The 15,950-nt window shown below is 43.0% G+C and overlaps 3 protein-coding genes across 4 annotated transcripts in view; 2 read left to right on the top strand and 1 right to left on the bottom strand.

Annotated features, from left to right (window-relative positions):
- Nucleotides 1-1,067: 1,067 nt before the first annotated feature.
- On the bottom strand, nucleotides 1,068-2,242 carry LOC116394478 (ankyrin repeat and SOCS box protein 16-like). Its single transcript, XM_031867585.1, has 3 exons — nucleotides 2,203-2,242; nucleotides 1,403-1,513; nucleotides 1,068-1,319 (listed from the first exon to the last, which is right to left on the bottom strand). Exons 2-3 carry the CDS (start codon nucleotides 1,511-1,513, stop codon nucleotides 1,134-1,136), a joined length of 297 nt encoding a protein of 98 aa, XP_031723445.1. The 5' UTR covers nucleotides 2,203-2,242; the 3' UTR covers nucleotides 1,068-1,133.
- Nucleotides 2,243-2,347: 105 nt separating this feature from the next.
- Nucleotides 2,348-10,913, top strand: hrob (homologous recombination factor with OB-fold). 2 transcript variants are annotated; one of them, XM_031867583.1, is made up of 10 exons: nucleotides 2,348-2,587; nucleotides 2,834-2,884; nucleotides 3,054-4,004; nucleotides 4,081-4,164; nucleotides 4,900-5,034; nucleotides 5,861-5,969; nucleotides 7,186-7,271; nucleotides 7,383-7,505; nucleotides 7,642-7,870; nucleotides 9,024-10,913. In XM_031867583.1, the coding sequence occupies exons 1-10, from the start codon at nucleotides 2,570-2,572 to the stop codon at nucleotides 9,077-9,079; spliced, it is 1,842 nt and encodes a 613-aa protein (XP_031723443.1). In that variant the 5' UTR covers nucleotides 2,348-2,569; the 3' UTR covers nucleotides 9,080-10,913. The 2 variants fall into 2 exon arrangements, with proteins under 2 accessions (XP_031723443.1, XP_031723444.1); XM_031867584.1 differs by having other exon boundaries at nucleotides 2,348-2,650.
- Nucleotides 10,914-15,290: 4,377 nt separating this feature from the next.
- asic2 (acid-sensing (proton-gated) ion channel 2) overlaps nucleotides 15,291-15,950 on the top strand; it is a 273,460-nt gene continuing 272,800 nt past the window's right edge. The window contains exon 1 of the mRNA XM_031867642.1: nucleotides 15,291-15,599. The gene's annotated coding sequence lies outside the window, so the exon portion shown is untranslated. The remainder of the gene's footprint in view (nucleotides 15,600-15,950) is intronic.

Genomic DNA, 15,950 nt, shown 5'->3' with positions numbered 1-15,950 from the left:
TGTACTTAACTTGAGTCTTTTCTTTTCATGCCACTTTATAGTTCTACTACATTTCACAGGGCGTTACAGTAGTTTTTACCCCACTACATTTGTTTAGACAACTTTAGTTACTTCACATTTTTGCACAAAAAAACAAGCTTATAAAACAAAAAAAGACAACCAATTTGATAATTGATTGAAGTGATGATATTGATTTGCTGTTTTTTAACATTAGTTTTGATACTTTTAGATGATTTTGTGGTATTGGTCGGACAACACAAACGTTGTGATGGTGTCACTTTGGTCACTGGGTAATTGTGATGCCATTTCTCACTATTTGCTGAATTTGTACAAACCAAACAATCGATTAATAGAGAAATGATCATTAGTTGCCGTCTGACACAAAACAGAAAAACAATTTGCTCCACTTCAACCAACTACACAGTCTGAAACTAAAAACTAAATGATTGGTTTTACATTAATACATGAGTAATAATAATCTAATGAGATATCAGTGACAAACAAGGTGACATATTTTTCATTGAGTACTTTTGTCTATTATAAAATGTGTGTTTTTGTATTTCAAATCTTAATCTGTTATATAACCTGTTATATAACCATTACTGTGAAATAAATACAGTGCAGCAAAAGGTACAATATTTCCCTTTAAATTTAAGTAAATTAGCATATATTTAATTTCACTGATCTCTTCATAAATAAATGCATATTACAACCCTAATATTACTACCACTGTTGATTTCAGTAGCAATAGTTGTATTAGTAGTATAGTAGTAGTAATGCATATTTCTCAAACAGTATTTTATTTCTGTAGATCCTTTAATTCAAAGAAGCTATGCATAATTTCCTGTATGATCATTTTTGATTGCTCTTCAATGCAGTCATTTCATAAAGTTCTTATTTAAAAGTTAGAGTTAGGCTGAAAAATTAGGCTGAAATTAGAGTTAAAACAACACCAACCAACTCAAAACAATATGAATCAATTAAAAGTAAATCAATCATAATCAAACAGGAGCTAAAGTTGTATTCATTTATATTTTCTTCCAGAAAAACAAGTGATAGTTAACAGGAACAGGTCGTCGTGATCTAAAATAAATCTTGTCTCCAAAGAGTTGCAGGTGTCGCACAGTGTGATGTCACAGGAGAGTCCCGTCGTTACTCAGCAGGAGGTAATCCCTCACGGAGCCCGGAATGTCCAGTTCACGGACCGCTGGAAAACATAGACCTCCGAGACGCAGGCGCACAGCACATCGACAGAGATGCTGCAGAGAGCGAGGCTGAGCGCTCCGCTGACGCACCAAGTCGAAGAAAGACCGGTGCTCCTGAGGCACCGAGGGGACAAACAGAAACACTATCGAGCACTGGATGGTAAACAAGAGGAGACGTGACCCAAAACACTGCTCACCTCGTACACCTCGGCGGACAGAGAGTCCATCCACTCGCAGGCAGGGAGGGATGTGTACGAGTTCAGCAGCACCTCCAGAGTGGCAGGAGAGAGGACGCACTGCTTCAACATCTGGAGACAGATGAAAGAGGATGGATTTTAGGGGTTAGCCCTTCTCTTTCTGACTTGATATTTACAGAATTACAGTATTTGCACCACATTATCATTGCATTATTATATTGCTCAGACATTCTGTAATATTTGACTCTTCACTTGGAAGTTTTCACTTGAGATATTAACCTGACATTTGGTGCAATATTTGACAATTCTGCTTCACATTTCCAATGGATTCCGTCGTCCATCTTTGAAACACTTTTAAATGATTTTTAAATTAAGTTATAAGAAGATATTTCCAAATTGTATATGAGGCCTGGACTGTGTATTGTTTGATCATCTGCCTCCTCTTTCCCTGTTTGAATATTTCTTGGTAATTACAGCACTAACATAACAGCATATTTGATTTGGTTGCAATTTGTTCTCCTCTTCTATTGTCATTTGCATTCTATAGATTTTGACAGTCTGCAGTTCTTGTGTCAAGTGTTTCCCTCTCCATGGTTGATGTTAGGGCCTAGTTTATGTTATGTTTAGGAGATAAGCAGAGGTTTTGGTTGGGTTCAGATTAATGTAACAGGAAAACAGACACAAYGCAGGAATTCAATAATTTCTGGTACCACTTACTCACCTGTCGATCAGGTGTGCATTAGAAAACAACTCATTTTACAGAATCAGTATCACGTTCTCTCAGTGTGCTTGTTTTTAACCTTTGGTGAAACAGTCTTAGCTCCATGGTTCAGAAGTGACCGCGCTATTGCTTCCGGTTCCCTCTCATGTTTCATTATTTTCCAACTTTAGCATATATCTGTAATATTTTAGCTCCTCTGAGTTACAAAAAGCAAAAACAACAACAACACTTATAATGCGGGGTAAAAGGGGAGTGAGTCATCTCGCTTTGCTTCAACACTCTTTGTAAAAACATATCCGACGTCATCACGTTATGTTTGAACGTGGCGGCGCGCTCCCGAGGAGCTGAACGTTTTCAACTCGCTCGCTGCTGCCTGGTAGCGTTTTGTTTGTAAAGTTGAAGACGTGGGAACAAAACAACAAGTTATGTTGACACGCAGTCATTGAATGGCGTTCAGTGTCTCGGTAAGTTTGGTGTGCGGACCGATCAAATAACGGCTTTCATCGCGATATCTCATGACTGCGATGGTAAGTGAACTCAAAACTATTTGAGCTAACTCTGCTAACAAGATGCTTATTAATGCACACGGGTAACATATTACCTCATGACGTGTTCATTAGGGTTTCATCTGGTGAATAGCACCTGGGATGTTTATTCCTGCACGTGCTGGTCAAGCCCTTTGATCGTGTGTCTCGTTACCTCTGTTACAGACCTGCAAATTAAGTGGCCTGTTCAGCATTGGCGAGGACTTTGATGATGAGGTGAATCCCAGCAGAGAACACACCTGGTTTTACTTAACTGTCAGTGCGGACTGATCACATTCAGTAACAGAAGGATCCTCCTTCTGCTCCCCCGCTCTCACACTGTTAATGTGTGTGTGTGTGTGTGTGTGTGTGTGTGTGTGTGTGTGTGTGTGTGTGTTTCTCCCAGGACCTGCTGGGGACAGACTGGGCTGTCCGCTCATCGTCTGGACCAGCCGATGTGGCAGCTGCCGTGTCATCCCGCTCGCTGCGGGCTTCCTCTGTTTCTCTCAGAGAGCCGGGGAAAAACTGCCTTCAGCTCACGGGAGAGAGATCTGCAGCCCTGTGTAATGGCACCGCATCAAAGAGCAGCACGCACACTGCTGCTAGACAAACCGGCCTGGGTCTGAGACGGCCCTCCTCCTCCTCCTCCTCTGCTCAGCCCCTTCCTCCCACACTGAATAACTCTCAGCCTAATTTGGCTTCACGACAGAGTCACGCGGAGGGTCCGCCGACGCCCTGTGTGGCTCAGGACGATTTTGACGACTGGGATGTTGACCTGGCAGACCTGGACGAGTGCGACCGCCAGATGGGACGGCCTCCTGCTCCAGTCCCACCTGCTCCTGCGGTCGATCCGGCATCTTCATCCAAAATGCTGCGACCCCCGACCTGTGGAGGGATTCAGACCCACCCTAACCGGTCCCTGAGAGACTTCAGCACCGCACGCCAGGCTTCTGGCTCATTTAGTCGTGACCTACCTCCTCGGATCTCCTCCACTCCTCTTCTGCGATCCCCGAATCCCCGCCCTGCTCTCCTCTCAGCCCCTCCACAGAGTCCCAGTGTTTTCCCCGGCCTCACTACGTCTTCTCCGGCCCCCAGCCCCATTTCCAGGACACTAAACAGGCCCCAGAGGCCGTGGGCCAATCCGGGACCCTCCCCTCAGGTCCTCTTTGCGACGGTCTCCTCCCCAGCGCCCTCTTCCTCCTCCGCTCTGAGCCCTCATCCCCTTCACACACCGCTCCTCACCAACCGCCTGGTCCAGTTGGTGTCGGCCTCCAATAAGCTCCCTCAGAAGAGGCCTCGGTCTGAGCCTCATCGGTCCAGACGCTTCCCCGGCCCCGCCGGATTCCTGCCCCAGCAGGTCAGTCTCATCCAGCGGTTATGCGTTTGTGTTTTCCACCATGGTGCCGTGTAATAACTGAATTCTTCTCTCTCAGCCGCAGGGTCAGAACCTGGACGACATCGTGGTCTCTGTCCCTCAGACTCCTGCTCACGGGGTTGTGGCGCGGTCGCCAAGCCAGGTAATAAAAGAGCGATTGAGTATTTTCATGATCGTTCTATGATTTGTTTGTATAAAATATCTCCCAAAGCTCCAGTTGACGTATTCGGATGTGTAGTTTTGTCAGATCAACAGCCCATTATTAGGTTTACCCTAATAAAGATGTCTATAGAATCAGCCAATAAAGCTGATTCTGATTCTATAGACATTTGACAGTTATTTTTACGTCTTTATAATCAATGGGAGTAAATGCCCATTAAGAACAGAGGAAGTTCGGCCCTCTCCTCTGCGCTCTCACCCAGTGCATGCTGGGATAGCCTCCACCTCCACAGGATCAGTTAACATAGAAACTAGGTGGATGTGCGTTCACAAAATGTTTGTGCAACAGAGGAGCAATAACTGAAAAGAATATCATTGTTTCCGACATGAGAATAAACGTTTTACTATTCAGCAATAACAACATGCTTCCATACGTCTGACATGAATAGGAGTTGGGTTTACGTTTTCCTAAACTTCCCAGGATGCATTTTGTCTCAATATGGATGTCGTACCTTCAAAACCAGACACTGAAGAGTTTCATGCTGCAGTGTGAAATTCATTTTCACACAATCTGATTGCAGTGGAGCCACACAGGGACCATGTGAGAGAATACAATGATGCATAGAAAACACATGAACTTGAGATTTTCAAGCCAGGTGTGCTCAGTAACTACGTTTTCTGTGAGCGTATATAAACCCTTTTGACTCGATTTTAAAAGGGCTCCAGCTCACAGACTGAAGAAGACGAGTTCAGCGGCGGCGGCTGGGCCGCGATGAAGGCCGAGATGGGATTGGATGAGAGGAACCCGTCGTGCTTCCTGCACTCTTACAGCGTCGTCATGGTGCTCCGAAAGGTGATTTTTAGGGCAAGCCGTCGCTTGAATATTTATCCTCCATAATAACAAGACAGTGTGTCGCTGCTGGAGGTCTATTGGCATAATCAGGACAAATGGAGGAGCTGTAGCGGAGGTGTTTTTGTAATTATAAACAGCAAGATCACCATCAATCACTCTAATGGAGACTGTTTATTCTGCTCCCGCCGTGCGTCGAACTTCGGAGGAATAGCTCGCCAGCACTCAGTCGTTGGGAGCACTTAAACATGGCGTTTCCTGTCGTGGCTGTTGACACGTTTACAATAACATGTTACGTCGAATGCAGCGGAGAGAGTGGATGATCCCAACGGCGAATGAAAGGATAATAAATATCCATCAGATTAATATTCTTATATTATGTTCACACATCTGTATGTTTCATTTCAGACTGAGGGCAGTGATAGTTTGTCTTAAACACGTCTTAAACCCAAATAAAGAATCTCTGGTGGTGTGCATCGCTGCGTCTTTCTCAAAGTGTTGAGATTTGAGCATTATTTCAAGTTTGACAAATTGTATTTATATACTCCCAGAGCCCACGGCTGATGTTTTGGAAATGCTTGTTTTATTTGAGCAAAATCCTCTAAATAATCTAAAAAAATTACTGGAAAGATAAATCGATTCTAAGAAATAAATCTGTTAATCAACAGCTGTAATGATGTTCACACGGCACACAGTGATATGGGTGGAAATGGATGCAAGCTTACCCGAGCTCGTCTAAAATAACCCTTTGGTGAATATACTGTAGTTATATAAATATGTAATAAAATAACTGTTATTTGACACGCTGTCTGTTGCCCGTCATTTGTAGGCTGCACTGAAACGGCTGGCGAGAAACAAAGTGCCCAACATGGCCGTGCTCCTGAAGAGCATCATCCACACGCACGGCGACGCCAAGGCTGTGTTTAAAGACCCGACAGGTAGTGGACACGCACACGACATACATCACGCTGGCCTCACTGTAGGAATGTGTATCAACCTGCAATACAAGGTGCACAATAAGTAGCTGAAATGCTGTGTGACTACAGATCTGTGCTGCCTCCTCTTCCTTCTTTCCTTCTCCTCCGTCTTGAGCCTTTGCCCCTTCTTTCGTCTGATCCTCTTAAAGCCGAGCCGGGTTGCCATGTCCCCCAGAGAGCAGCGTCACAAGACGTGCTGATTGTTAACACTCTGGGAATGGATGTTGTACTCAACACGGGACTTAAGTGCTGATTAGTGATTCAATTGTGGTAGATTGGCGGTGGATGGGTTTTAAGTGCTTGTGACACCACGAGGGAACATTCTGTCAGTAATGGGAATCCCACCTGCTGAAAGGTTCGTCTCCAGCGGGCAGTGCGACTGTATCCGCTTCACACTCGCCTTAAAGATGAGCCCATCTATCTATCGGCAGCTAAATGATAAAAATACATTACTGTGCTGTATTCTATTACTGTAGTTTCAATACTTTTGGGGGTTTAAAGTGTTTCAAAAAGCAATTTCGAGGTGTCGCTTTTTGACAGTTGTGGACGTTTTTCACTCTTTGCTGATGTTTTTTTACAGTAAAAGATATATATATATATATATATAGTAAATTAAAGTCCCATTTAGAGTCAGATAGAAGAGTAGCAGGGTATGTTTTAAGGCGGGGCTACATTGTGATTGACAGGTCGTTCCCACGGAGGGATTCGTCCGTGTTTAACATCTGTAACCCTTTCACGGTGTGTTTTTACTTCATGAGAGTTAATTCTAGCGTTCTATGGTCGCCTCCAGAGTCTTTTCCAGCGTCGGGTTGTTCTTAGCTCCGCCCTCTCGTGTCACTTCTGGTTAGAAGATGGCGACGCCTAAAATGTCGTCCACAAACCAATGGGTGACGTCACTGTGACAACATCCACTTCTTCTATACAGTCTATGGTTACTCTCTTAAGACTAGAATTAAAGGTGTTAATTTTCTTAAATATAGCATGTCTTAGATCATATTTAGTTTTGGAGATTTAACAGATGTTTATTTTAATGCTGTTTTATGTTTCTCCCCCATTAACCTACATTATGAGCGATGTACAGTGTAGAGTACCTCAGGGTTTCTTGGACCTGCAAGCACTTACTGTTCTTAAATGATTTAATTTCTCTCATTGTTCTGTTTATATTTTTGGACTGAAGGGGAGATTCAGGGGACGGTGCATCGACGCCTCCTCGAGGACCGAGAGGAGGAGCTGAAGGTTGGAGCTGTGCTCCTACTCAAACAAGTGAGACTCATCGCTTCCATTTCATTCAACGTTAATGACGGTAACTGCAGTGTAGTATTTAAGCTTTACCCTCGTGGTTACACATCTATTTCTGGCTCTCTCTGTGGACAGGTGGGTGTGTTCTCCCCCTCCCATCGTAACCATTACCTGAACGTGACACCCAACAACCTGCTGAGGATCTACGCCCCCGATGGAGTCGCACTGTCCTCCACTCAGCTCCCCCCGCTCATCCTGGTGAGCACTGCGGCCGTCAGCTGGAAACGAGCGTAGCACAGTCCAACAAATATGAGAATCTGTCATCCAGAATAATCCGTCAAGCTGCCAGCTGTCTCTTCAAAGCATTTTTTTTTTTCGTTCTTTTTCTATCCAGGAGCCGATGTCCCAGGCTGGTCCCTCCCCCGCCGGCCTCCAGGGGACCGTGTCTCGGATGCAGCTGGTGTTTGACGAGGAGGACGACGACGACGAGGGACAAGAGGTGGGGAAATGCTCAGAGGGAGGCGAAGACCCGAAAGTCCCAAGAGACACTAGAGCCAGCTCCAGCAGAGGCCCCCGAGAGCCTGCGGGGAACCCTGCACCACAGGACTCGGGCTGGGATGCAGGTTGGGGCCTCTAATATGTAATAACACTTGTGATGAGAGGGCGAGATCAATTCTTTGAGACATTTGACGTGCTGACCCAAAGCCAACCTAACTGTAGCAGAACAAAGAAGGTACTGATTGCATTGTTCTGCACCACAGCTGCAACTAACCAATGTTTCAGTTTGATTAATCGGCTTTTTTTCCCTTTTTATTATTCAGTCGGTAAAACGTAAAAATAAGAAAGAGGATTGTTGACAAAACCAAGGCAGCAAAGCCTGCGTTTGTATTTTAAAATGACATGATGACTCTGATCAGCTAATAATTATACGACACACGGAGATGAGTCGGCATGTGAAATGGCTCCAGAGACCTTAATATCTTTCTGTCAGTCAAAGTCTTGTCCAGAGTTAAATATTCCAGCCACTTTTACTGAATAGACGATCAACTTCCCCAGAGGATGAATCCTAATGACGTAGATCCATCAACAGAGCAGTGTGAATGCACAAATGAGAGGCAGAGGGCTTTATAAAAACAGAGGGTATAGTAAGGTAGCCACCCTCGGGTCACATTCTACGGACCATTGCTGCCTTTTGGGGCAGAAAGAACGAGTATAGACTAAGAAATGTGTGTTTTTTCAATTGAGCTGATTAGTTTTCTGAACAAGCGACTGATGGTTTGAACGCTACTCCTCACAAAACATCTTAGTGTTTATGTCCCGTCTCTCTGCTCTCTGGATGGACTGTGTGGACAGCTGTTGTAGCTGTAACTCTGTTAAGTCATGGGGCTTTCTACAGAGCTGACCGCTTGTATTAAGAGACTGATTCATTGTTCAGATAAACACACTGTACACTACCTTTCTGTTCTATACACAAGACAACATTAAACTGTCAACTAACAGCCTAATGGTTAAAGCTCATGGGTCCTTTCTAGCCGGGTACCTCTCTTCCCTTAAAACCTGTCTATCCCTGTACCGCCTGCTGTCCAGTGACAGGGGAAAATACCCCAAACAGTCTTTTACAAAGCTGTTAGATTACATATTTACATGAGAACTTTACTTTTCAACGTTTATCCCATAGGCAGGTGAAGATTTCTCAGTTTCCTGTCAGTTGAATTTGTGAATTCAACATTATTATTATATTATGTTCCTACTTACTGAAGTCTGTCTGTTGTGCAGATGATGACCTGGATGAACTGCTGGGAGAGTTACCCGAGGACGCGTACAGCCTTTGATGTTCCACCAGCAAACCCTCCACCGACTGAGTTCATGTAACTGATCAACAGTGAAGCTGTTTCGCTTCCCTGACATCACCTCTTTAAAATCACAATCGTCTCAACCACTGAAGAACTTGTGAAAATGTCGTCCTCGACTGTGTTCGATGCCCGGTTCATAAACGCCACAGAGAAGTCGTCTCCAGTTAATTTGCTGTTACTGTGTCATTTCTGTGCATCGCCGATGATCGATGTGTTCTAAGAAGCAGACCCTCGAAGTCAACGCGTGCTCATTAATTCATTACAAAAGCTCTGTTTGATTTCACCTTCACAAAGAATATAATTAGTCTGCAGGTTTCTGTATCAGGGATGCAGCCCCCCCCCCCCTCACTTTACGTTTGTTATCTGTTGTTGCACTTTACTTCAGCAACCTTGAAATAAACAACTAATCTGTGCAGCATTGATTTGCTAATCATGCGAAATGAAAGCGAGGTGCAGGCGTCTTTGTTGGTTTTCGTCCTTGCCCTCCATTTTCAGTGGTGTCTGTTTGTCCGAGCCTCAGAGTGGAGTAGATGCACTGTGACCCGGCTTGTTTGCCATGCATTAGGTGTCTCTGAGGGTTGTTTTTATGGGGGGGGGGGGGGGAAGGATTGCAGGGGGGTATTCTCAGGCTCTCATGTGGTTTGCTTGACCAAAAAAAAAAAAAAGTGTTTATCTAGCCCAGTCTGCAGAGAGCCAGATCATCAGGGTGGAGTCGTACTGTGACTAACAGGCTCTTTTATGGAGGCTTTCCCAACAGCACCCAGAACCCCCCTCCCTTCATCCTGCCTCACTGTAAAAGATTCAGGTTAATGCCTGGTTTATGTTGAAAAGTGAGGGATAAGTACAGTTTACATTAGTCTCTAAGTGTTTAGTTATTTTTGCACATTTAAGCTTACATTATAGCCTTCTGTACAATGACTTTGTGGTCAAAGTACTGACTTTCAGCTCAAATATGATGGTGTTTACATCCATATGGGCTGAACTGTGTTGGAATCACAGCCTTGTCTTTGTCCCACTGCTTTAGCAACCGGGTAAACCTTATCTAAGGGCATTGTAACCAGTCCACCGCCATTAACTCAATATGGGGTTGAACTCCCTGTATTTCTCACTCCCCTAGCAGTGGTAAGTTACATTAAAACAATTCAGCAGCAGCGTGTCTTTCCAAAAGACGGGATCCAGGTTACTGTGGATGATCCACGCCTCCCACTGTGAACAGTTTTCAGTGAAGCTACTTTATACTGCAGATAAATGAAAACAGTTGACTGTGTGTTGAGTGCATTATCTAGAGTAACCAGGGCACTGTTTATCAAAAGATCATTTTAAAAACACAAGTTACTATATTGTTTCGAGCGGCACAAACCTGTATTTTATTGGATAAAATGTCTGCATCGAGGTTTGCTTGTTTTTGTCGTTTGGGCAGACCAATTTGTTTTGGTGTTTACGTCTGTAGGGGGTGAACACGATCTCATTTGTTAGTATTTATGTATTGATTTGAACTCCCTTGAATGTAAACTGAAAATCAGACCTGTAACCTCACAGCCACGGATTGATTTCAGTGTACTGCAGTACACGGAACAAAACTGTGTCACTGTCTAAGTACTTAAAGACTGCACTGTGCACAGGATAGATCACAGGGGGTCCCAAATACATCTTAGCACTTTATTGACTTGTGAACCCTGAAAACAAAGCTGTGTCTACTTCTGTAGAGGCCAAGACGAAAGGTATCCAGGAATCCACAAGATTTAAGATTGGATGAAATTCATCTGCAGCAAATAAACATAATGAAAAAACAATAAAAATATGTTTTTCTGCTTCCCTATTCCCTCTAAACACCTCACAACCAGTGCACTAGATAACTAAAGGGACGATGATGAAAAGTAATGTTACACAAAATTATCTTCATTTCTTTTCTAAATTGTCTTTAATCTTTTTTTATTTAATGAGGAATGCTGATACTGTCTCCCCTCAGGCCTCTGAAACTACTTCAAATGAAGCAATCGCAGACAGAGAAATGACTCATGGAGCTGCCCTCATTCTGGCCATTAGATTAGATACAACTAAATTGTTATTGTAGAGTAAAAGTACAGAGACAACAAAATGCAGTTTAGCATCTAACAGAAGTGCAAAAGTATTAGTATATGTATGTGTATATGTTGTCTACGTCACATTAGTGTTGATGCCAGCAGCAGGGTAGCATTAGCATCTAGCGCCCTCGGCAGTTCAGTTCCGTGGACATCATTAGTCAAGTTCAAGAGACATCGAACACCCAGTTAAGAGACCTGATGATAAAACTCTTAATTGGAAGGAAACTTAATCTGACCAGAACAAGGCTCTTTGAAACTATCCGTCTTTGTGTGTGTGTGTGTGTGTGTGTGTGTGTGTGTGTGCAGAGGTTGCTCCTTCCTTTATCTGCACATCAACCAATTAAGACCTTCACAAATGGGGAGGTGGTCGATTCCAGCAAGTCCGCAGCTACTGCTCGCACACGTCTGGAATAATTTGTCCTTCAACTTCAATCGGCTCTCGCCAGAGGTAACAATCAACTGGGCCCAGTCTCGCCAACTCTGGTAGCTGCTTACGCATCCAAATTATCTCTCTTGTAAGGGCTTATTCTTTTTCATAATCCATTAAGATGGCCCGAAAGGGTAATTACTCTTTCCGTCTTGCCATGCATAGTATAAGAAGTTCCCACTGACCCCCAAAAAATGTAAGATTTTTAAAAAAAAGTCTGGTTTAGAGTCCTAAGAGGAAATATAGCTTTCTCATCTCTGATGTAAAGTACTGTTAACTCTCTGAGATTTGGATAAAGACCCCTGAAATATCCAACAACAGTCTTTTCAGCTGCTAGTGTTTTGTGGTTCTTCACTCACGATGGGGGGAAATGACGAACTAACCTATAAGAATCAAACCTGCTTTTAGTTTGTTACAATAGAAGCTATGAAATACAGGCAACACGGCCCATTCATCAAAACTGACACTAACAAACATGGAATGTTATTTACGCTCATAACAATTGGACCAATAACAGGTGTAGTGTAATGTAGCCTTATATCGTTCTGGCAAATAGGTGTTGGATAAAAAAAAAACCTGGTAAATTGATAAAGTATAGGAGAAATATTGGTTCACAAAACAATCTCACCTCAGGGTCAATTCTATTCTGGAGCTTTAGATCATTTCACCTGATCTTCATCAGCAGATGGAATTTGCTCAGTTGTCATTGAATCTTATGTGTTCAAATGAGTTTTGAGGTTCAACGGTTGTCAAAACTACCCAACTTAAAGGTCGGATTACTTGCTCTGGAACTTTTTGATCATAATTAATTCATGTTTAGAAAGTTAAAGAATTAACATTACATTTTTAAGCCAAAGTGGACAAGTAAGTCAAAGTTAAAGTGGTCAGAAGAATTAGAATTTATTAAACATCTAAAACAGCTACAATCCTCCGATAAAGGACATGTGATATGATTGAAAGCTCCAGAACAGCTATTAAATTAACCTTGAAGTGAGGCTGGTTTGTCAACTGCGGTTTCGAAGATCAAGAAGGAACTTTGAACCTTGAAATTAGAAGAAACACGATAAAGAAATAGTGAAAATGTATTATTATATTCAAGTTTTTATTCAAGCATTGCAGTTTCCTTACTGCATTCTATTCTGTAGGTATAATATACTGTGCATGTATTGACGCAGGCTGCAGTGTACAAAGCCTCAGATGGGTGACTCATTAAAGGAAAATCACTGATGAGTGGAGAAACAAAGCAGACACAGATGCCTCTTCTCACAGGGCAGGATGGGTCATTGAAACGGTTTGATGGATATTAAAATGATGTGAATAATTTGCTTTGGCCTTCACAGTGACCAGATATCAACACAACTTCACATCGATGGGAGATTTCCCAGCAACGTGTTGGACGTTATCATCAAACCAGGAATATTTAATGCAAGAGTTCAACAGAATGGGATCTATGCCAAGACTGTGACTCCGGCAGTGTATTGTAGGCTTATTAAGAAACTCTTGGGGTTTCCATTAATTTGCCATCTCCTTGTTTAGATTTGTTTTTAATATGTAAGCCTTTAAATTCAGACTGGTATTACAGAGGGTTTAAAATAAGTGTTTTTGCATTAATACCTTGCAAATTAAAAAGAGAGAAATATGATACGGCTAACAGGACTCCCGCCGAAACTAATCTCGTGGCTGGAAAACTGGCTGGACAGATAAAGGCAGATAAGATTGCTAAAGTATAAAGCCTTATTTTCAACCCCGGAGACGGTTTAATCCGTGTAAAACTACGCTCATTACCTCGGTGGAAAAAGGGGAGATTGGCTTAATTAAGTTGTTAAGGAACCAGCAAACCCTGCAGCTGTCTGAGACCACAGCAAATTTAATTTGCGAGAAAGACTGTGATCGACTGACAGTGTGTGTGCGCGTGTAAATGAGCGTGTATTTGGCGAAGAATAAAAATACAATACTCATCAGTCATTCTTTACTTTTAATTATGGTTTCTGTATTGTTGCAAAATGCCGAAATTACCCCAAGATTCAAATTAAACATAGCCTCTACTATCATGTGTAAGCAGATGTACAGTACCGATGAAACCCCCAAAGAAGTCACAGACATTACACGAGTTTCACACTGAATCAAATTGTTAAACCATTTCCCAAATTTGGACTCTTGTTAAGTTAAACACAGACGTTAGATGGAGATTGAATTATATATATTCTTGCTTATCATTCATCATGTTGCTCAGGTTTGTTGTGAGGTTTATTTATTTCTATCCTTAGTGTTTTCTATTTAATTTGCTTTTATTCTGTACCAAAACAAATCACTTCCGGTTTGTTTTTTAACCGGAGACGTGCAGGTGGACGGTCTGAAGCGGATACAAGCTCATGAAAGATTGTCTGTATTACGTTTACCGAATTACTTTGTAAGAGTCCTTCCCAATGCACCATTAAAGGATGAATTTGTTTTCAAAATGATGAAGAGGAGGATTAAAACTACGGGTCGGCGGCACCAACCGGAAGCAGGACTGTGAGTTACACAACGCAACAGGTGAGCTCCACTTAACGCTAATTAATTGCAATTAATGGTGACTGACGGTAATATTTCGACCCCTATGAAGACGAAGTCAACTTTTAACCCAGGGAACATATTTTAATCGTAAGAATACCATCTTTGTAAAGTTCTGTACGGCTAAGAAAGCTAACTAGCTAACTAGATACTAAGTTACTAAACTAATGATCTATTTATTTATCTAACTAACGTTATCTATCCATTCTGATAACTAGCATAGGCTAGCTAACGTGTGACGTTAGTTTAAGGTGTGAAGATGAATTATTGATTGGTGATAAAAAAATGTATATGCACATACAAGTACATGTTTATATAAAAAGCCACAATGAATAACGACATAAGATGTATATAAAGAAGTAAAACTACTTGTGTAAGCAAAAGTACAGTAGTGCAAGGGTGCTGGAATAAATGCTGACTCGTTGATACTTTATTAAAATGGGGTAAGTGGTTATGTACAGTTATCCGTATATATTTTAGTGTTATTTATCTTATCTCTTGTTGTTCATATGTTACTGATACAAATTAAATATTCCCTGTTTCATTTTTCCCTTCTATGTTTGCTGTTGGTGTTTTGGACAAAAAACGTCTGCTTGGTTACGATCCTCTAATTTAAGGGATCCTTATCAAACAAGTTTGTGTTTTTAAAAACAAAACAAAAAATCCAGCATTGTTCAGTTCTATTTCTCTCTTGAATGTGATGTTCTGTGTCTGAATTACTTTCCTTTGTGTGACCACACTTATTCACATATTGTTGTTTTCTTATCATATTGTTGTCTTCGTCCCTCCCTTCAACCTCCGTTACTCCTCCATCTCTGCTTCTGCTTCACTTCCCATGACATACCCCCGCCCCCGACCAAGCAACCCCGGCTGTTTCCCCCTCTACTAGCTGTCTCTCCGACAGCCTCCCGCTTTCCATCCATCCATCCATCTCTCCGTCTGTGGTGACGAACGAGATGTGGAAATATGAAAGACTGAGAGACAAATGAGAAGAGGGAAGGTGGCGGTGAAGAAGGAAATATTCAATCAGAGAGAGCAAAAAGGAGGAGAGTCTTCTCTCTCCCCCCTCCTCCCCCTCCCCCCCGGCCCCGCTCTCTCTCCTCTCAGTGCGAGCATGTGTGTGTTGGTGTGTGTGCCTCCCGTCTCTCCCGGCTCCGCTGTTGTGTTCGCCGCCGCCACAGATGAGCTGGGAAGAGAAGGGAATGCGGATGTATCTGGCCAGAGGAAAACGGGAGGAGTTTGGATCGGCATGCAAGACTAACCAGCGGCTCTGATCATCAACGGCTCGCCCTCTCTCTCTCTCTCTCTCTCTCTCTTTCTCTGTCTCTGTGTGTCCCTCTCTCTCTCTTTCGCACAAACACACACACACGTGCACTCTCAGACTCACACACACTCGCGCCGGCTGGATGTCTTCGCGCTAGGCTGAACGAGAGAGGTGCTTATGGCTTGTCATTAGTTTGGGTGCACGGAAGAATCCTGAGAAGCCTGGACGTGTGTGTGTGTGTGTTTGTGTCAATTTGAGTCCACACTCGTGCATGAATAACTGTGTGTGTGTGTGTGTGTGTGTTTTTGAATGGAGATGAGTCGGGATGTTAAATACACAGGCGGCTTTGATTGGCTTGCGGCTTAAGTGACTCTCACCTCTCGCCCGGGGTGTCACAGAGGACTTACCTCTGGGAATTTTTGTCAATGGAATCGAGCAGTCACAGAGGGCGATGGAGGGGGGGGTGGAGGCACTTTGGGGTTTGTGTGTGTGTGTGTGTGTGTGTGTGTGTGTGTGTGTGTG

Source organism: Anarrhichthys ocellatus, unplaced genomic scaffold (assembly GCF_004355925.1).
Source record: "Anarrhichthys ocellatus isolate YVR2014 unplaced genomic scaffold, GSC_Weel_1.0 scaffold40, whole genome shotgun sequence".
Lineage (NCBI taxonomy): Eukaryota > Metazoa > Chordata > Actinopteri > Perciformes > Anarhichadidae > Anarrhichthys > Anarrhichthys ocellatus.
This window is presented reverse-complemented; position numbering and strand designations above follow the sequence as displayed.